The sequence below is a fragment of the Odontomachus brunneus genome, unplaced genomic scaffold (genome assembly GCF_010583005.1).
Source record: "Odontomachus brunneus isolate Ranch 3 - 2012 unplaced genomic scaffold, Obru_v1 Obru_scaffold_004, whole genome shotgun sequence".
Taxonomy (NCBI): domain Eukaryota; kingdom Metazoa; phylum Arthropoda; class Insecta; order Hymenoptera; family Formicidae; genus Odontomachus; species Odontomachus brunneus.
This window is the reverse complement of record NW_022639454.1, coordinates 1033581-1054079: the sequence shown is the minus strand read 5'-3', so window position 1 is coordinate 1054079 and position 20499 is coordinate 1033581. Positions and strand designations below refer to the sequence as shown.

Sequence of the window (20499 nt, the reverse complement as noted above, 5' to 3'; positions counted from 1 at the left end):
TATATATATATATATATATATATATATATATATATATATATGTGCGTGTGTATGTGTATATATATGAGTGAAAATTGAGCGATTCTATATATACAGAATACTGATGATTCTATATATATATATATATAGAATACTAATATATGTAAATATAATTGAGCATAGAACACATACACATACATATTCTATTTTGCTTATGTACATGTAATTTGTCTCATAGTGCATATTTGCACATGTCGAAATGATTTTACACATAGTATGAGGTACAAATAAAACTATGTATTAATGAAGCACATTGAATTTGGTCGATTCTTAAGTAAAATGTTATGATTATTAATCGAAGGTACATTTCAGAAAGACACACATCGTACGCTCCTAATATTTTTCTAAAAATAAAGTATACATCTATACACACACATATATAAGTTTAACTTGAAAAATATCTGTAATATATTAGCAATTTCTGAAAAGAACATCGCAGAGCTTAAATATAATAAGATGATAAAATATAATATAAGATATCGCTTTCTTCATAATGCTATAAGGTTATTTTTATCACACTCATTTAGTTCGCATAATATTTACAACAATGATCAAGGTATATCGGTTGATTTAAAACGAAGAAAACTAAAAATTCGAGTAATTGAGGGAGAAAAACATTAATTTCTTTATACTTTTAGTTATCTTTATACGCGCGCAAAATGTTCGTTTACTTTATTATATATATCTACGAATAATATAAAACAAATACTTCTATATTACAAAACAAGAAAAAGAAAGAAAAACAATTTCAAAACAAAACACGTAATTATATTCTAGTAACACTTACGATATATTCTTAATTATTTCTATGTGGAAATTTGGGAGAACATGTAATCATTAAAGCAAATTGAAAGTTCAACTGATCGGAATATACTTTTATAGACATCACATGCATTTATTGCAACATTAAAATAAACTATAAAGCGGAACATAAATAAAGTGACAATGAACAGATATGAAATGCAATATATCAAATTTATGTGATGTCTAGGTACAGTATGAGTTTTAATAAATATTTATATAGACTTTTTATACAACTTTTTTATGTAGCGCATTATATAAGTACATAGATCATTATAGTAAACAGATAACGTTTTTATACTATAGTATCAATACATTAGAATTTCAAAAAATTTGACGACTATTGATATCAACTTTAGTCGCGCCGTGCTGCTGTATAAGTATCTCTATTTTAAGCTTTAATCATCACGTTAACATTTGCAAGAAACGTCTTAAGCAATTTTCATATTTTATCATGTGTATTTATTATGTTTAAATTTGTTTTTTGTTGCCATATTTTCGTAAATGTTAATGTAAATGTAGTAAAGAAATATAAATGTTAATGTAAATGTAGTAAAATATATAAATGTAATAAAAAAAAAAACATTAAATTTGTTGTTATTAACTTTGACGTACGTGGAAATTTTATATATGTTACGATATTTTAAAAATAAATAAATTCTTTTTACTGAAGAAAATTTATGTAACTAGCATGAATGCAGCAGCAGTTTCACAAAACATATAATATAGTTATACAAGATATGGCACTTAAAACAAGTCATTTAAATAAAATTTGTGTTTTGGAGAGAAATTCCAGCACTATATACTTTGAACTCAACAATAATCTTTTTTCTCTTTTCTCTAAAACATTCTTTATATTTCTTTGAACATAAATTATTTATGATTAGGCTTGTTTTAAATGTTTTATTAGATATATACTAATTTTTATTATCAAATTAAAATAAAACTGCAACAAACACACACACACACACACACACACACACATATATATATATATATGTATGCATATATACTGACACAAACAATGAAGCATATAAAAAAATGTGCAATGTCAAAACAATCTTATTTCTAAAATTATCTTATATTTATCTACATATTTATATTTTCTTATTTAAAAAAGACTACATATCACAAATTATTGTTATAATATCTTTAATAAGGCAAATCAATAGTTATTAAAAAAATATCTCACACAAATTACTTTTATACTTACAATATCTAAATTTAATTAACCAAATATTTTTATAATGTGGTGGTTAAATATTTTTTTAACAGTATTTATTAAATTCATCTTTTTATATTAAAATAGGCAGTTAAAAAATTATTCAAATAATAAAATAATGTTTAAAGCATACATCAACTACTATATTGGTAACTTGAAAAAACATACAATAAAATATAACCTCGCAACTCTATGACTTTTAATTATAATTACACATCTTAGTCCTTTTTATGTTAAACCACTGGTAATTATGGCTGAAATAAATCAAGATAGCGGAATAAAGGAATACCTTATATGTACAGTGTAATTCTTTGAAGCTTGTCGATATGGCTTCCAAATATCAAGATTATTCATTGCGGATATGCATTGCTACTTCAAAGTTGCCTCGTAAAGAAGTTTTGAAACTGCATGTGGAGATTGATATAAAAGGATGTCAGGATTCATAAATCAATCGTTGATAATGAGGAAATATCTCCCAAGTTGGTAAGTGCAGACCAAATTCTAGAGCTACCAGTACAGCAAATTCAGATGTAAATAAATCCTTACGATTTAAACGGAATACGCCCTCAATTCTCTGTAAATTTGTGTAAAGATTATTGCTGGGTAAAAAATAATTTGGTTGTTACGTAATACGAAACAAATACCTCAATAAGTGATTTAAGAATATCACGCCTAGCGTCATTAAATTTTGCTGCGAGAAGTAAACAAGCACCAGCGCATAATTTCCGTGTTTGCTTCGTTACAATGTTTCGGAGAATGAGCTTTTCAAAGTATACATAGGCCATTGCAACAGTGAGTAAATCTATGCCATATTCTAATCTAGCGATTTTTCTCATTTCTCGTTTTAAGCTGAAATTTTATTTAGTAAAAACCGTGCTTAAAAAAACGTTTATAAAATATTGTATATTGCTTGTGAAACAACTTGCATAAATTATACAAACCTTCGAAGTTTGCTAAGAGTGAGTTGAATATGTGGAAATTTTTCTTTGAATTTGTCATTCAATTCTTTCTTCAGATCAGAAGGTCTTACATAATCAATAACAGACGCCTGAGTAAAATATTAAGTTATATTATTTCTTGAGATGAAAGAAATATTAAAGTTAAAACAGTTATAATACACTTAAATACATACCATGTATGACGTAAACGTCAATAATGTTCTATGTTTCCCAGCGATAAGTTCTGGATCGTCCAATAAATTTGGATTGTATTGGGCAGATTGTTCATCCCATTCATAAACTGTATAATATACGATAAAATAATTATGTAATATTCGTGTTGCATGTGTTAATTTGATAGGAAATTAAGAAAAATATTATATTAAATTCACCTTTGGAATCAGCACTGAAAGACAATGGTGGAGACTCAGAAGTTATATAGTGCGTACGATTTGTAGCTGTATCGTACGAAAGACACCTGAAATAAAAAAGAAAAAAGTTATTTTGTGGAATGTATTTTGTGAAATTATTTTACTCTTAGGCATGCAACGTGCGACGTGCTTTAGAATTGCTGCATTCTTTCCATCAAAAAATACATACGCGCGCGCGTACGCACACACATACCTCCCCCTACACGTACTAAAATTAAACTCTTTTAGGATTCTATATGTATATTTAAATATATATCATAAAAAAATATATCATATAGATAAAAAGTGTTATATTTCTAAAAATACTTGTAAAGAAGCAAGCATTTTTCAGATTCAACTATGAAATGATATGAAAAATATATAATTTCTATATTACAGATATATACAAACTATGTTGAAAATAATCAGAATGCACGTGTGAGAATGATAAAAATATTTCAATTCCTAATATTGATTTTATTTTTATTATATATTTATAGCAAATAAAATTCAATCACTACTGTGTTATCACTACTATATGAATATTACAACATGATAACAAATGATATAATGCCTGATCCTGACAACACATCTTTTGCAGAAATATATAGAAAATTTAACAAATAGTAGCTTTATAGATTCTTGTGTAATGTATCTTATGTACAAAAACTACCTAACACCTCTCCTATATTTTGTTACATATATTATATAGTAGTTTTTACCATTTTTTGTGATCCACATTCCAAGTAATTGTTTTTGTCCTGCAAAAAGATGGTTGATGTTTTGTTGTAAAACAAATATATGACATGAATTCATGTACACATTACCTATGAGTGAGAAAGAGAGAGAGAGAGAGAGGGAAAGAGAGAAAGAAAGGAAATGTTTTGATAATACTACATGAATTGTACGAATAAAATTCTTAAAATAATAAATACAAGTTTAAATTAAAAGTATATTAAATATATAAGTGCTAACTTTATATAATGCGGTAAGACATCTTTTATAATGAAGAAGATTTAAAGCACTAATCTGTGATATCTCTGATGATTTGCATTAGCTTATAAAGCCCAATTAAAAATTTGAGGTGTATAATACACAAATGAAAGCAAGGAACATATGTACACGTGAACAAAAAACTCAGTTTTACTATAAGAATATTCGTTTGTAAGTACCTTTGCACTACATGATGTTTATTAGGTATGAAGTGCATAAGTTCCATAGTTTCACTCTCATTTGGGTTCAATTTTTTATCCCTTTGGAACTGTCTAGATGGTACAAGTAGTTGCCCATAAGATATTTCCTACAATATTAAGAATTAAATATAATCACTATAGTTAGAATTTTCTAACATTTTAACAAGTTTTGAAAAGTTGGATGAATAAAATATTTTTTTTTCTAATACCTGACCATCTTTCGCGTATTCTATACCCAATAATCCAAATGGATCAACATTGTCATTAATCGAGGATAATGGTCTTTGAGACGAAACGTTTTTTCTTCGACTTGTATCTTTACGTAATTCCGACCTGCGAAAAATATTATAATATCAATGTGAATCGCATTAGATTGCCATTTATCACATTATTCCAGATAAAGTCGGATAGATTGGCGAATATTCGGATGCTACATATCAATATAACATACGTAATCTGTGTGTGTGCTATTGTAGTTATTTAAAATAAGAACAACTGCGTGTTATATCGTAAATAAGAAATAAAATTCTAAAAATTTTTATACTCTGCGAGTTACAGATACTATTATTAAAAAAAAACTAAAAAGATATATATACAATAATAATTATTTAAAAATCAAAATATCAATGTTTTGAAATATCCACAATTAAACAAAGTATAATAAGACAATGATTTCACCAATATCATTATCTATATCAGACAGATTAGATTAGCCAGTGAATTCTACTGGAATTCAATACTGCCTATTGTTGGATACAATAGGCAAAGTGGTTGATAAACTTCCTAAGAAATTATTTTCATATCAAGGTTTTAATATCAAGCAATTATCTATAAGAACGTGTTTGAAAACAAACTTAAAATAACACCTTAAAAATGCTCTATAGTGAAAGATAATTTTCATCATATTTCTTTATCTACATCGAACGTAAAATTTGTGTCCGAATTCTTTTTCTCTTCTGTATGTACGGACATGTTGACTCTTACCAACTGGTACGTTGTCCTTTATTGTATGATATAGCAGAAAATACTACAAATGGCACATGTTGGTTTGATACCAAAACCATTCTATCATCCCCGAATTTATAGCCATTTACGGGTCGCTGTATCAAACGCAATTCCTTTGTAACTTCTGGTATTATACTACTATTGGTAGAAATAGTTTGCACATTGTTCACTGCCTTTGTCTTTGGTTTTAACGATTGTGCCTTTGAATGTACGGAGCCGATGCTTTCGCTGCTGCTGTTATACTGATGCTTAATATCTTCCGATAGCGTAGAGGTTTGATGACTTATACGCTTTTTATATTGTAGAGAACCTACACGCCTTTCTGGTAAAGAATAGTCGCTTCCGGTAGTTCCCGTTCTGGAAGAGCATGAGTGTAACATTAAAAAATGTTAAAAGATATAAACATCTAAAATATATACTCAAAGAAAAGGAAAGCAAAGGAAGAAAGATTAATTTTTTTGTGATATAAGAGCTATTTGTTCAGACAACATACAGTACCTACATCAATTATTTGATATATATGTATCAAAAAATGACTTTCTATCAAATTATCTCAATTTTCGCGATGTATATACACATACAAATTTAACAAACCATCATTTACACATATCATCAGAATAGGGATAATTTAGTATAAAATTATTAATTGATACGCGTGTTAAACATTATCTTGCAAACAATAGATTCTCTAATTAGATTCTCTATTATTTATTCTGGCTTTCTTTATTGGAAAAACTGTAGCTCAGTGAAAAAATTTTGGAATGTATATCATACATGTAATGTATCTCTATACATATAAACGAATAACATGCAATCAAGTTTCTTGTTTTCTATTTACGATATTTGTAGACGTTTACGATAACGTTATCTGAATCCAAGTGTCATTCAATCCTATCTATATCAAGAAAGTCTTTGAAATGAAACACTGTAAAGTAGTATGGAGACTTTTCGGATACTCATGTTTCTTGTTGTCAAATATGTAGACTATAGAACTTTCACAAGCAGAGTATGATAGTTATATAACTATTTTTAAATTTAGTGTACATATATTTAACTTGGAATCATCTCAATACCATAACTTCTAAGATTAACTTAATGTAATTTCTTAAAGTTATGTATTATAATGTCAAAATTACGGTAGACAATATTAAAATTATATATATAAGAAAATATTTTACATTATATTTTTTTTTTCTTTAATAATTATAATGTATTGTAATGGGGTTTGTTTATTTCTGTTATATCTTTTAATTCAAAATAAGAATATAATGAATGATTTTCTAACAAATAATTCTCCTTTTAACTTGTATCTGATTATGAGATTGAGTGATACAAATGGAATATGAGATATAAATGCTTACCGTTCTCTAAATGAGCCATGCATGTTGAAAGAGAATTGCAGATGATTCCTTTCTTGCTCCAAGAACATGGCAACTGCTGCTTTAGCAGGAGTAAGTACACCATCCGAATCAGAACTAATGGAGTTATGATCAGTACTCTTTTGCATCAGTTGTGGAGAATTGGTCTGCTCTGTCACTTCATTCTGTGGGAAGTCATAAGTCTCCTCAGGACAATCGTCTAGAACCTCTTCCATGGAGACTTCAAAGTCAGTGCTCTGACACGTATCGAGCACTGTCTGTTGATCTGACTGACCATCGCTAAGTATACGTGCATGTGTGGGTCCATTTCGTGACAAGACGGCGAATTTAGTGTCACGGTGACTGCCGTCGAGGGAGATGTTAGATAAGAATGTTAGGGCGGCCAATCTTCTGCGTGAATGATTTTTCTTTAGGGCCGCTGCCATTCCACGGTATACCGTACTGAGATACCAGTGCAATCGAATACCAAGCCAAATAACAACGTGTGCCAGATGATAATGGCAACGTCGGCGACAGCGACGACGAGGACGTCGGCAGCGACGAGGACGACGACAGCGACGGCGACGGCGACGGCGACGGTGACGGTGACGACGAGGACGACGATGACGATGACGGCGACAGCAGCGGTGGCGACGACGGCAGCGGCGACGACGACGACGACGACGACGACGACGACGACGACGGCGACGGCGACGACGGCGACGACGACGACGACGACGACGACGACTTTATCGAACAAGAACAACTACTAAGATCACAATCCATTGTCACTAATGATGTATTTAGTTCTAGCATCGTCAGTTACAATCGTAGCCATGCACCACACGTATAGACGTGAGCCGGTGTCGTTGAACATCATGTTGTTTCTTCTACCGAACTGCTCCACAATCTCACGTTGCTTACTCAACGACCTTACCTAGGCTACTACGCAACAGCGCGAACAGTCTCCCGCAGCAGAGGTGAAAATATTCGATCGATGAATCGATAATCGAGTCTTGTTCACATTCACAGTTCGTTCGATAGCTCGATTATGTCCTCGATTCTTTCCAATTCTAGGGATCGATTCGGAAAATGGTGTTTAGGAACTAACCCGTAAGGCTCCGGGAACCAAACTGAGAGAGAGAGAGAGGGGTTGATTGTGTATCTCATATCGGAGTGAAAATGACAAAAGTGAGCAAATTTACTAGCATATTTGTAACTTCATTGGACAATGCCTAGTGAATTTGCTCACTTTTGTAATTTTTACTCCGCTTCAAGATATACAATCGACCCCCTGGGGGCGCTTACAACGACGCGATATTGGCTTGTGCACACAGGACGCGGTAATCTTGCTGCGTGGCGGAAGTTCGCGCGACAGCCAATAAATATGCTGCTTTCCGCAATAACCTTTTAAGTCTTACGGAAAAACAACATATTGATTTGGCTGTCGCGCGGACTTCTGCCGCGCGGCAAGCATTACCGCGTCCTGTGTGCAGGAGCCAATAGTCCCGGCCTGGCCGGTAAAGATATTGATGTTATTTAAAGAGCACTAGTTTTTACATAGTTTATGCTACTGGAATTAATGTTTTATAATAATGCGATTAATATCGTTGCGTTATGTAGAGCATGGAAGTGGGTGTGCTTTTTGTGGTCAGGTTCTCGCATATACACGTTCATATGATATTTCGTACGCATATACACGTAAATAAATTTATGACAGTGCGTAAAGAGAAAAGATCATGTGCATGTTGAATGGAATATAAGTTCGTACGTAATGGTCCATGTTCTTAACCATGCAATTATGCGCTTAGCACGGACACGAATCGCCAAGAAATGGGCGTAGAATAGACACGCACCGAATCGCTGCTTTACCGGCATCGTCTAAAAATGGACGTAGGGAACGTAGTTCCACCTGAAAAATGGATGCAGATGGCGCATCGCACCAGCGTGAACGGTGTCGCCCAAAACATATGGCGTGGCCGCTCTCAGGCTTCTCTCTGGCCTAACGAATGTAGTAAACATACACTTTGTTAGATGGCGTCTCGAAAATGCGCCTAGCTCTGCTCACGAAAATCAAGCTGGTGGCCGCTCTTAAGGCTGGTTTATGATGGCCGTAATCCGTTAATTTCTGCCGGCACTGTAAAAATTGACCAATCATTGTCGAATTATAGAAGAATAATCTACTGTGATTGGTCAATTTTTTACGGTTCCGGCATAAGTTAACGGATTACGGCCATCATAAACTAGTCTTTAGGTTTCTCTCTGGTATTCATTTGGCACATCTCATCTGTCTAGTTTGCTGAACGTAATAATTTAAAAAGAAAATTAGACGCGTATCACAAGAGATCAATTGACATATCTAACTTTATTTATTAACGGTCACAGGATATTTTTAATAGTGAGGTAAATAACACTTTTATTTTGTCTTATATTATTATCCTTATAGTATTCGGTATTTTACGATACATTATTGAACTGTATAACCTAATCTTTAGAGAACCTTCATCTTTTCATCTTTGCGATTTCTACATTGATTTATTGCAATGTCAGTTCGTTAAAAGCATTTATAATACATTATTTTATAAAAATACAATAATGCAAAGATACTGGTTGCGTCATGGTAACATTGTATCTTTGTTGCATCTGCTCTTCATTGCATCTTCTTACACTTTATCAACGTATTAAATAATAGTAGAATATGTCTAGATTTTGAAATAAAATAAAAGTAGAAGAAAAGGATATGTAGTTTGAGGGAAAGAACTTTTGCTGTTATACAGGATCAAATACTGTAGAGAAAGAGATTATTATTTGCAATATGTTAGTAAAAAAGTATGTTTTAATTTGTTATTTATTGTTATATAAATTTGTTATATATAGAACATTATTGCTTGTCATTTGCTAAAACATAATCCAAATGTATATAATAATCAACTTGAGACTAATGCAAAAGCCAAGTTATGAATAAAATTCATTTATTTACAAGATATTTTAATAATTTTAATGTAATTTTTGGTCTATTCATAAAACATAAGTATTCTAGTAAAATATTAGAAATTGCAAAGATGTTGTAAAAGTTACAAGCATGACACATACATGAATGTATAAGTACAAGGCTTAATATGTGAAAGATAGTATTATTATTTCTTATCCTTTATTAAATGATAAACATTATACAGTAGAAAAGCCATATCTATCATTCATTTGTATTGTTGTGCAGTGTTTGATCCTGTCAGTATATGAAAGTGGGCAGATCCCTCAATACTGTGGTGCGTTCTAGCTGCTACTTGAAAAACTACTACAACTTTTATAGAACTATGACTTCCTTGCTGGTTCCTCCGACGTCAGTTCGTGGAATGACTTGCTTGGATCGTGATGCATTTACTACAGTCGTGAACATACCAATATTAAAATTAATAAGTAACATCGCTATTTCAAACATTAAGCCTATTTTAAAGAAGTACATCTTGAAGTTACCTGAATTTAAGTCAATTAACAAAACAAGTAATGAAGTTATTGTTTATCTAAATCCGAATGTTGTTACAAAATTCGAGGATATCACTGAGAATGATAGGAACTCATTGGCGGGTCAGTATGAACATTTTGACATTAAGAGTGTTACACTTAAATATGAGAATTGGCGTAGCCACGAGATATTAAAAGCAATTCTACCGGAAGACATTCAACCTCCTACAGCGTACAGCTTAGTAGGACACATTATGCAATTGAATCTGCGTGATATACATTTGCCCTACAAAACAATTATCGGCCAAGTGTTTCTCGACAAGACTTCGAGTGTACGAACAGTAGTAAACAAAGTAAATGCCATCGATACAACATTTCGATACTTTACCATGGAGATCCTGGCTGGTGAAAAGAACACGATAACAACAACGAAAGAGCATGGTTGTACATATCAGTTTGATTTCGCGCGAGTTTACTGGAATTCGCGTCTATCTAATGAACACACAAGCTTAGCGGCATGCATGAAAAAAGACGACGTTCTGTATGACGTATTTGCAGGAGTGGGGCCCTTTGCTGTGCCTGCTGCGCGCAAAGGTGTTAGAGTACTTGCTAATGACTTAAATCCTGAATCGTACAAGTGGCTCCAGATAAATGCCACTGCTAATAAAATAAAGAATAACTTCAAAGCTTTTAACATGGATGGTAGAGATTTTTTAAGAGACGTTGTTAAGAATGATGTTCTGTCCAGACGAGCTCGAGGCTCACATGGTTCCGAGCACATAATCATGAACTTACCCGCGTTGGCTGTTGAATTTCTGGACATATTACCCGATTGGTTTACACAAGAAGAGCTTAAAAAGGTCTGTCTTAAGCCACTTACATTCCACATCTATTGTTTCGTGAAAACAGATAAATTAGATGATGTTTGCAAGCTCGGGAAGTTATTGATTGAGGAAAAGATCGATTGTACACTGTGTCATGATTCTCTCCTCAGTCTACAAAACGTTAGAGGTGTTTCGACGAACAAAGAGATGGTTCGAGTATCATTTTTGCTAAAAGAAAGCATGATAAAAGGCAAGGAGCCAGCAATGAAGAAAGCTAAAATAGAGGAAGTACCGTGCGATAATTTATTCATAACTAATGATATTGCAGAAAACAATGGGAAAGAACAAGGGCAGTAATAAAAATAAAAATGTTTTTAAAGTGGCCACAGTTCGCAGTATCAAGCTGAAAGCTAAAGCACAAAAGGTGGTCACTAAACTGAAAAAAGTAAGTAATAAATAACTGCAGATTATGCATTAAGAAATGAAATAATTTTTAATCACGTAAAGTTTCTAAAATTATCCGTTTAAACGAAAGATTCAAAACTCACATGCATGCAGACAGACCTGAACGTGTACAATAATAAAATGTTAAAAGTATTTAACGAGAAATTAAATTATTTTCGTGCTTTGATATTAGCTTGATGAAAAAGGAAGTAAGACAGCAAAGAAAGACAAAACAGCCAATATGGATCAACTACTTGAGGAATTGCGTAAGGACGTGCAAGGATCAAGTTCTAAGGCGAAATTTAATACCACTCCAAAGAAACATACCAAGGCAAACAAGAAACCTTCGGTATCTAAGAGTGCACCAGAGCAAACGAACGAAACAACTGCAATGGTAGAGCAAATGCAACTCTGATGAGAAAGAATATATAATAATAGATCAATTTAATGTATATTAAAAATCAGATATATATATATATATTTTCATTATATGTATCTATTAAACTATTATATACAAAAGAATAAAATTATTATTTGCTAGTAATATTGTATTTCTTGTCTCATTTTGTCATTCTCGTAAAAATATTATTAGAGTGATATTAGAGTTTGCATGTATGAATGTATATGTAAATTTTACTAGAAACTTTGTAATAGACAATTTGCAAACTAAGCCTTTGATAAACTTTATTAGATATTAAAATATATATTGTTTATTACATGTATATGTATATATACATGTAATAATATATATATAAAATACATGTATGTGTGTGTGTATATAACCTTTTTATTTTATAAGCTAATTTCTAGTATATAGTTGAAACTAATACTTAGTTATACTATTAGGATTTCTTACAAAATAAGAAATAAGTAAAACAAAGGCATCATCAATATGTGTCACATATAATTGGAAAAAACTGTATGTCACGATAAAACATATCCTATCTGTGTTGCATAAAAACAGAATAGATATTCTTGTCTGTTTTATGTATTTAGAACTAAAATTGAACTTACTGAAATGGATCAACACTCAGCAAGCTTGATAGTTGTGGAAAATGAAATATTGAATGGACAAATTGTTGATACTAATACATCACATCTAGCAAAAAGTTTAAGGACTGCTGGATTGAGTTTGCAAAGAATCATGGTTGTTCCTGATGTAGTGTGTATCATTTTATCTTCTCAGAACGTTAGATAGTATTTGTAATTTAAATTAGTAATTATGATCTGTTTATTATTCTGTCAATTATTTCTTGGCTAGGTAGCTGATCTTGCTAAGAAAATAAAAAGTGCCTCGCAGGAGTACTCTGTTGTATTTACATTTGGTGGTATTGGTCCTACTCATGAGATTGTAATTTACGAAGCTGTGGCAAAGGCTTTTAGATTAAAACTCGAATCACATCAGGAGTTGATTGAAATGTACACTCGAATGAATTCTGATCAACAAGAGATCAAACGGCTCGCTATTGCTCCTAATCCTTGCAAAATAATTAATGTCAATTTTACAGGTACATATTTTAAGAACATATTAAAAGAATTCTCTATACAAAATATACCTGTTTATACGTGTGGATTTCAATTAGAAGGATCTGTAATGTACAGAATATTATACAATTTGAGATGACTTTAATTATATAAGAATAATATATGATATTATACATTATAATTATATACATTATAATTTCCAGAGATTTTTCCAGTAATAAGTGTAAAAAATGTTTATATATTGTCTGGTTCTCCGAAATATTTTGAGGCTGCGGTGAACACGATAATTCCTCAACTAAAAGGATGTACGCCGTTACACTTTGAGCATATAGATATCAAATTAAACGAACTACCTCTAATGAATATATTGGATAAACAAGCAAAACGTTGGGATGGCAAAGTGAGAATTGACAGTTACCTTCAATCAGAACCACAGACTTTTACGAGAATCACTTTAGAGGGATCGAAAGAAGCGGTGGCTGAAGCAAAGGAGGAACTTTTGTATTATCTACCAGTACAAAAACTTATGAACCTGGAACTTAGATTCAGTCGTTTTCAAATGAATGCTCTTCTAAAAGATAATGAAGCATATGTTAAGTGTGCATTAGACATAGTAAAGGAATGCTACGATAGGTGTGTATAATAAAAAGTTGCAATTTTGAATTTAATGTACATATATTATACTCGCGATATATAATACATTTTACATATATGTATTTTTTCTAGATATAAATCTGATGAGATTTTCATAAGTTTTAACGGTGGTAAAGACTGCACGGCAGTTTTGCATTTAGTCGCCACTGTCGCCAAATCGCGCAATATTTCAACGTTGCTGTGCTTATACGTGACAGCGGATTCCTTTCCGGAAGTAAGTCAGACTATGATTAATGATTAAGCGATATTAAAATCACATTACTTTGGGTCTTTATTATACAGGTGGAGGCATTCATAGAATTAGCGTCTCGATTTTACGGTTTGACGATAATACGGAAGCCACGACCCGTACGATCCGCAGTATCGGCTTTACTGCAAGAAAAGTGTAATTTGAAAGCGAGTTTTATGGGTATGAGGAAGGACGATCCCAGCGCGGCAAATCTGCAACCATTCGCGCTCACTGACACAGATTGGCCGCAGTTGATGCGCGTTAATCCCATTTTAAATTGGTCATACAGTCAAGTGTGGACGTTCTTGTTGAAACACAATGTCCCTTATTGCTCGCTCTACGATGAAGGATACACGAGTCTCGGTAATCGAAGCAGCACGATGAAGAATCCATTACTGAAGAATCCCAACGATCCCTCGTCTTATTTGCCAGCGTACACTTTGACCGACAAGTCTGCCGAGAGAAGAGGCAGATTATGATGAAGCATAAATATTAGATTAAGTATAAATTTTGCAAGTTTAGTAAATTCCAACTGCCTAACTGGCAACGTTTACCAGTATTGTTACATATTTTTATTAATGTTTAATTACTATTAGATGTTTTCCAGATATTGAATTTTATTTACACGATCTAAATTATTTGCGGGATAAATAACATTTTTGTTACTAGAATCAAAATAAAGTTCTCGATATTTTTTTAATGAAACAACGCGCGCTTCATCTGCGAGTGCTTATGTACAATGATTATATACGAGAATAAACGAATCCAATTGAAAAAAACTCATGACAAAAACAATCTGATCGCGTCATAATGCGAACGACAGTGCTAACACAGATAGCATCGATGGTTCATCGACGCAACATGGAAACGTATATATGGTCTGCTGACCATCAGAAAAGTTAGGGATGATCCTCGGCTGATCCTCCGTTACGAAGCCATTTAAGCCGGCGAATTGAGGTTTCGCGGATTTGAGTTACCGCAGAAAAGATATAAAAGTCCGGTGATGCAGAGGAGCGAAGTAAGGCGAGGGACTGGCGGACGATAACGATCGGCATGTCAAACGGAAGTGTTCGTTGGGAGGCGAGAATTCTACCAGCAGGTCCACCGCGATTGCTGGGATGGAACGTCCCTGCCGAGGAATTGGTCCACATACCGGAACATTGGTTGGTTTATCCCGAGCCCAATCCCTCCCTTCACTACCTGCTGGCCATTGTATACATCCTCTTCACCTTCGTCGCTCTGCTTGGCAACGGATTAGTCATATGGATATTCTGCTCGTAAGTGTTCTTTAATTCTGTAAATAAGTCGCGACATCAATTTGTCAGAGACAAAGAATGAAAAGCAATTGGAAGCGCGATAGTTTTTTACAGATGTGAATCTGCAATACTTGATACGGTATTTTTAGTTTAAGAGAACTTGGTGCATTATTGTTCCGACATTATTCATAGAATTATGTTTAAAATTTTTTCTTTTTGTATACATAGAGCCAAATCGCTGAGGACACCTTCGAATCTGTTCGTGGTGAACTTGGCGTTTTGCGATTTCTTCATGATGCTAAAGGCACCCATCTTTATATATAATTCTTTCAATACTGGATTCGCGACGGGTCATTTGGGATGTCAGATCTTCGCTTTCATTGGATCGCTCAGTGGAATTGGAGCAGGCATGACGAACGCTGCTATAGCTTATGACAGATACAGGTATCACAAGGTTGTCTTTGAGTAAACTTGTAAAATTTATGAATATATCAATTTGAAAACATATCTTTAACATTTGCGAATTATCAGTACTATAGCTCGACCACTCGATGGGAAGCTATCGCGTGGTCAAGTGATTCTCTTCATCGTGCTGATCTGGACATACACGATTCCTTGGGCGTTGATGCCGCTGATGCATGTATGGGGTCGCTTTGTGCCCGAGGGTTTCCTCACGAGCTGCACCTTCGACTATCTGACAGATACGCCAGAGATACGTTACTTCGTGGCCACGATTTTCACCTTCTCCTATTGCATACCGATGTTGCTCATTATATATTATTATAGCCAAATTGTCAGCCACGTGGTAAATCACGAGAAAGCTCTTCGCGAGCAGGCAAAGAAGATGAACGTCGAGAGTTTGCGCAGCAACGCGAACACAAACGCTCAGAGCGCGGAGATACGTATAGCTAAGGTATCGTATCGTTATCTCTTTCTCTCTTTGTACGAATTCGTTAACTTTCACGTTTCTCAGTCTCGTATTCGGTTTAATTTCTGCAGGCTGCGATCACGATCTGTTTTCTCTTCGTTCTCTCGTGGACTCCGTACGGCATTCTCGCGATGATCGGTGCTTTCGGAAACAAAGCGCTGTTGACTCCCGGCGTTACGATGATACCGGCCTGCGCGTGTAAGTTCGTGGCCTGCTTGGACCCGTACGTCTACGCTATAAGCCATCCAAGATACAGGTGACACATGGAAGAATTCTCTAAGTATTGTACTTCGAGGATCTTCCCTGACTGTTACAGTACATTGCTCTGTAACAGATTGGAGCTACAGAAACGATTACCGTGGTTGGAGCTGCAGGAGAAGCCACCCGCGGATGCGCAAAGCACCACGACTGAGACGGTAAACGCACCGTCGGCTTAAGCCTTATCCGACTTCGTAATTGAGATTTTAACTGTAACAGAGGTCAGTTGCAATGGTAGTTACGTCAAGCTCATGTTCCTCATGAGGAATAGCACGTATTGATCTCGCACTGTATATGAAATAAACAAGTAATTACACAAATTCTGTTGTTAACACAGGTGACACAAGACGATAAAACGTGATGTTCACGATAGTTGTTGCTAACCAATTCAATCCACTCGGATTTTTTCGAGGTTGCATGCACACGTTTGCTACTATAAAATTTCCTGTTATAATTAGAAAACAGCGTGCCGGTTATGTACAACGCGAAGCAATATAATAAATCAAACCCCTGGCATACATACAGTGCGGATATGACACGCCTTATTCAATATTCATATCGCTCGGTTGAGCGCGGCGAATGCTATGTTAGTCACAAGAATTGCAGGAATCGGTGCGGGAAATTAGAACACAGCCGTGTAAGGAACAATAACTAGCAAGTTACAACTTTATTCTCGTTTTTTTTCTTTTACACTCTACCAGCCCTTAAAGCTACGGGGGGAATAGGCCAATAGAAGACCAACAAAAATAAGACTCGCACCGATCGATCGATGCGAAATCAGACTAGCTAGCGCTTAAAGTGTTATGACGTTTGTTTGTTTTTTTTTTTTTTACGATTCATCCATTACATTTGCTGCATTATATGACCAGCGCGGGAAGTGGAAGTCGAAGTAAAAAATAAATTCTGTAAGATCTATATCGTTCCGAAGGGACTCTTCAGGGGTCTTTTGAAAACGGCCAGAATCACCCGTTTTTTCGTAAGCAAACGTCAATTGAAGTTTCTCGAGTAAGCGTGACAACTCGCGAGCGTCGTTAACTTAATTAACACGAAGACAACGTTTTTTTTCCTCTCTCTTTTCATACACATTTGTAGCGACTCTGTGGAAGAAATTTCTTTCTATCTATTTGTCTCTTTCTCTATCTCTCTCTCTCTCTCTCTCTCTGAAGCATCCGCGAATGAATTTCGCTTCGTAACGACTTCGTTCATCTTCATAACGACGTGTCGTTCTTTGTACTATGTCGCTGCTAAACAGTATCGCTGTTGCTCTAATTGCAGTTATATGATAATAAACGATAGATCATTCTCTCTTACACAGTCTAGGAACTTCCTACATTCGACTACATTAGCTCGCAGAAGACATCGATTTCGTTTACTTAGAGACCCTAAGCGGCATAAGGTATCCGACTCTGAATAACAGGTACGCAAACGACGCGGGCTACGCCCGTGAATGGGAAAGGATGCGCTAACTGGAGATTACTCTCTCAGCGCGATCGTGCGTCTCGCGATCGGATTAATTAACGACTGATGCGATTTATCACGCTGGTCTCGGAGGCTTTTCGCTCCTCGTGGTCCTCCTCCTCGTTAGGACGATCCGATTTACTGTGATTTACTGAGGATACCTGTTCTCGAGGTGAGACTCCTTCTCTGCCGTAAAAATATGCGATTTAAATTTACATTTGATAAGTCACCCGTTTTCCTCGATTAAAGCAGTATCGAACAATCGCACACCCTTTCCGGTTCACCCGCGCGACAGCCCCCGCTCGTCGTTCAAACTACGGAACGAACGCGGCAACAATTCGGAAAACGATTATCCTTCGAATGTGAGCCGTGTGAACGCGCGCATACGCAGCGGAAGCAAGTTTACGAATGTGGTAGAAAATACTTGAGACTCGATTTATAGAACATCGGCGTAACAACAGGCCGCGCCGTAGGCTTTTGCCGCCCATGATGTGTGCGATACGATTGTACATTAGGTCTGTTCGTTTTCGAGCAACTTCTATTGCAATAAGTTCGAGCGAAAGAAAGTATATTTGTTTCGCTCTAACTTTATAGCACTAATGCAGAAATTCTTCGAAAACAAACATCCTTATTATTTACTTTTTCCTCTACGACTACTATAACAATAACTAGAAATGCCATGTTGCAGATATGTTACTTCACCGATGAACATCTATAAGACTAGAGTCGGGGCGCATGGCTCGGACTCATCGCGGAGAAAGCCCCGGGGCGCGGGATACGCGCAGCTCTAACGGAGGTAAAATCACGGTCGATCGTGAAAACTTCTTCGCCGTGAAGATGATAACTCGCGGGTGCGATTCGAAGCTTCTCGGATTTGCGACATCGCTGATCAAACTGCGATGCAATTTACGAGTACACTCGCTCTCTCTTCTCTTCTCTCTCCCTCTCTATTTATTTTTCTCCTTTTCCCTTTCGTTCTACCCTCTCGTAGAAAGCACGATCGTTAGCATTTTCCGGATGAAACACATCGACGACGTGTGCCACCGCCGTCGTCATTTCAAACAGCACGAGCGGATCAAGTGCCACTTCTTTTGATTCGTTACATTGGCATGCGTATGCGGTATCATTTGTCGTTGAATATCGCAGGTATCCACCTCTGAGATCGACGGTCGTGCATTTAAGCGTATGAGAATCTCGACGCGGTGAACGTTTTGACGCATTCAATGCTGCGATTATACGTGCGACGAGAGCAAGTGAGCGTGACCGGACAACCTCGACTCGCGGGAGTCGAAGTTCGCGAGACCGTCGATATCCACGAGAACTTGGTTCTCGGCTTGTTTTGGGAATCCTGTCTCAGAAGTGTTCAATTTAAACGCTCGCTTTATAATACGCATATCATCTACGATGATTCGTGATAACTCGAATAGAAAAAAAAGATCTAATCCTCGATGTTTTCGATATTGATGACTGTTGATCAAACTTCGCAATTGCTACTCGATTCGTTTCTTTCTTCTCTTGATATCTAAGAGTCGATTGCACCGCGCATCGTGGTTAATTAATTTATTCTTTTCCTCTTCCGTCCGCGGTCGCGATCGGGGAAAGTACATCGGGATTGTTTCCCAGAGAACGGAGAGGACATAGGCACGGGACGACGAAGTTAATTAATCAGGACTCCATCGGCGTACCACCACGGTTAATTGACCGAGACTGTCGATGCAACCGACACTGAAGGTAACGGAATTATCAGGCACAGACGATGATGAGCTATTACACGGCTCCGCAAGCGCGCATCCACCGATCGATCGTTGGCTGATCGATCGACGACGACGTGCGACTGTGCTCGTAACAGAGCGCGTAATAGCAAAGGAGAGTGCTGTTGGCTGTTGCTGCTGAAGCGGAGGAAGAGAAACACTACGACGAGAAACGATACTGCTGCGGCAAGCAATGCGCGTCCGAACTCTTGTAAGTCGTGCAGCCGTGCGCGCTTGAAGACTTGCCGCCAGTTTTCCTCCTTTCGTCCGACGTGGACTTCTTTGTTTTGTACGAACGTAATATTAATGTGGCTTGACTGTCTTTAGGCTCCTCTTGCATGCGCACCTTTGGCCGTCGCGGCTGTTCCTCCGGCGGCTCCTTATTCTGTTTCTCCACCACCACTTCGTCGCGCGCGTGTTTCTCTTCTGTAGAAGATTGATTAATCGTGAGCTCATCAAATATGTTAGGTGTCTAAGTAATGTAAGTTTTAAAGTGAAGTTTTCAACTGTAATTTAAAGTAATTTGTGACTTTGTGAATTACTTAATTAGAAAGTAAACTTAATATCAGTTAACTTTTGATATCATTACTTTATATTAGTAAGAAATGCTAACTAAAATTATAATTATTTTTGGTCTCAACCATATTTTTTATTTGTTTTAACACTGAAATAGTAGTAGCAATATAATAGTAGTAGCATATAAGGTTATTATCAGTAACATAGTAGAAGGTTATTATCACTAACATTATAGTAGAATTTAATAATAGAAAATGGTTTTCTTGAC

The 20499-nt window shown here is 35.4% G+C and overlaps 4 protein-coding genes across 9 annotated transcripts in view; 2 read left to right on the top strand and 2 right to left on the bottom strand.

The window, feature by feature from the left end:
• Positions 1–2183: 2183 nt before the first annotated feature.
• LOC116846906 (CDK5 and ABL1 enzyme substrate 2) lies at positions 2184–7933 on the bottom strand. 2 transcript variants are annotated; one of them, XM_032821306.1, is made up of 10 exons: positions 6970–7933; positions 5588–5965; positions 4813–4936; positions 4583–4710; positions 4133–4171; positions 3393–3478; positions 3195–3301; positions 3004–3110; positions 2707–2911; positions 2184–2636 (listed from the first exon to the last, which is right to left on the bottom strand). In XM_032821306.1, exons 1-10 carry the CDS (start codon positions 7410–7412, stop codon positions 2496–2498), a joined length of 1758 nt encoding a protein of 585 aa, XP_032677197.1. In that variant the 5' UTR covers positions 7413–7933; the 3' UTR covers positions 2184–2495. The 2 variants fall into 2 exon arrangements, with proteins under 2 accessions (XP_032677197.1, XP_032677201.1); XM_032821310.1 differs by lacking the exon at positions 4133–4171.
• Positions 7934–9143: 1210 nt separating this feature from the next.
• Positions 9144–14690, top strand: LOC116847014 (FAD synthase-like). Of its 4 annotated transcripts, XM_032821578.1 has the most exons (7): positions 9149–9369; positions 10184–10232; positions 12693–12858; positions 12958–13204; positions 13385–13814; positions 13908–14049; positions 14118–14690. In XM_032821578.1, the coding sequence occupies exons 3-7, from the start codon at positions 12715–12717 to the stop codon at positions 14541–14543; spliced, it is 1389 nt and encodes a 462-aa protein (XP_032677469.1). In that variant the 5' UTR covers positions 9149–9369; positions 10184–10232; positions 12693–12714; the 3' UTR covers positions 14544–14690. The 4 variants fall into 4 exon arrangements, 2 of the variants coding, with proteins under 2 accessions (XP_032677469.1, XP_032677459.1); XM_032821568.1 differs by lacking the exon at positions 10184–10232 and having other exon boundaries at positions 9150–9369; XR_004378641.1 differs by lacking the exons at positions 10184–10232; positions 12693–12858; positions 12958–13204; ... (1 more) ...; positions 13908–14049; positions 14118–14690 and adding exons at positions 10277–11697; positions 11890–11983 and having other exon boundaries at positions 9144–9369.
• A 159-nt stretch (positions 14691–14849) lies between these two features.
• On the top strand, positions 14850–17176 carry LOC116847039 (opsin, ultraviolet-sensitive). Its single transcript, XM_032821615.1, has 6 exons — positions 14850–15341; positions 15549–15764; positions 15852–16233; positions 16320–16504; positions 16583–16727; positions 16844–17176. Exons 1-5 carry the CDS (start codon positions 15118–15120, stop codon positions 16683–16685), a joined length of 1110 nt encoding a protein of 369 aa, XP_032677506.1. The 5' UTR covers positions 14850–15117; the 3' UTR covers positions 16686–16727; positions 16844–17176.
• LOC116846997 (potassium voltage-gated channel protein Shab) overlaps positions 17145–20499 on the bottom strand; it is a 47550-nt gene continuing 44195 nt past the window's right edge. For both annotated transcript variants that reach the window (XM_032821530.1, XM_032821538.1), the window contains one exon: positions 17145–20141. In XM_032821530.1, coding sequence (XP_032677421.1) covers positions 19876–20141 — 266 coding nt within the window. In that variant the 3' untranslated portion in view covers positions 17145–19875. The remainder of the gene's footprint in view (positions 20142–20499) is intronic.

What these genes read in the sequence shown, in the direction of transcription:
- LOC116847014 (XM_032821578.1), top strand. Translation starts at nt 12,715, where the DNA reads ATGGATCAACACTCAGCAAGCTTGATAGTTGTGGAAAATGAAATATTG. An exon ending in TCATGGTTGTTCCTGATGTA is followed by an intron (nt 12,859 to 12,957) that starts GTGTGTATCATT and finishes TTTCTTGGCTAG; the next exon opens with GTAGCTGATCTTGCTAAGAA. An exon ending in GTAAAGGAATGCTACGATAG is followed by an intron (nt 13,815 to 13,907) that starts GTGTGTATAATA and finishes TATTTTTTCTAG; the next exon opens with ATATAAATCTGATGAGATTT.
- LOC116846906 (XM_032821306.1), bottom strand. Translation starts at nt 7,412, where the DNA reads ATGGCAGCGGCCCTAAAGAAAAATCATTCACGCAGAAGATTGGCCGCC. An exon ending in AAACATCATGTAGTGCAAAG is followed by an intron (nt 4,172 to 4,582) that starts GTACTTACAAAC and finishes ATCTTTTTGCAG; the next exon opens with GACAAAAACAATTACTTGGA. An exon ending in ACTCTTAGCAAACTTCGAAG is followed by an intron (nt 2,912 to 3,003) that starts GTTTGTATAATT and finishes ATAAAATTTCAG; the next exon opens with CTTAAAACGAGAAATGAGAA.
- LOC116847039 (XM_032821615.1), top strand. Translation starts at nt 15,118, where the DNA reads ATGTCAAACGGAAGTGTTCGTTGGGAGGCGAGAATTCTACCAGCAGGT. An exon ending in GTCATATGGATATTCTGCTC is followed by an intron (nt 15,342 to 15,548) that starts GTAAGTGTTCTT and finishes TTGTATACATAG; the next exon opens with AGCCAAATCGCTGAGGACAC. An exon ending in ATAGCTTATGACAGATACAG is followed by an intron (nt 15,765 to 15,851) that starts GTATCACAAGGT and finishes GCGAATTATCAG; the next exon opens with TACTATAGCTCGACCACTCG.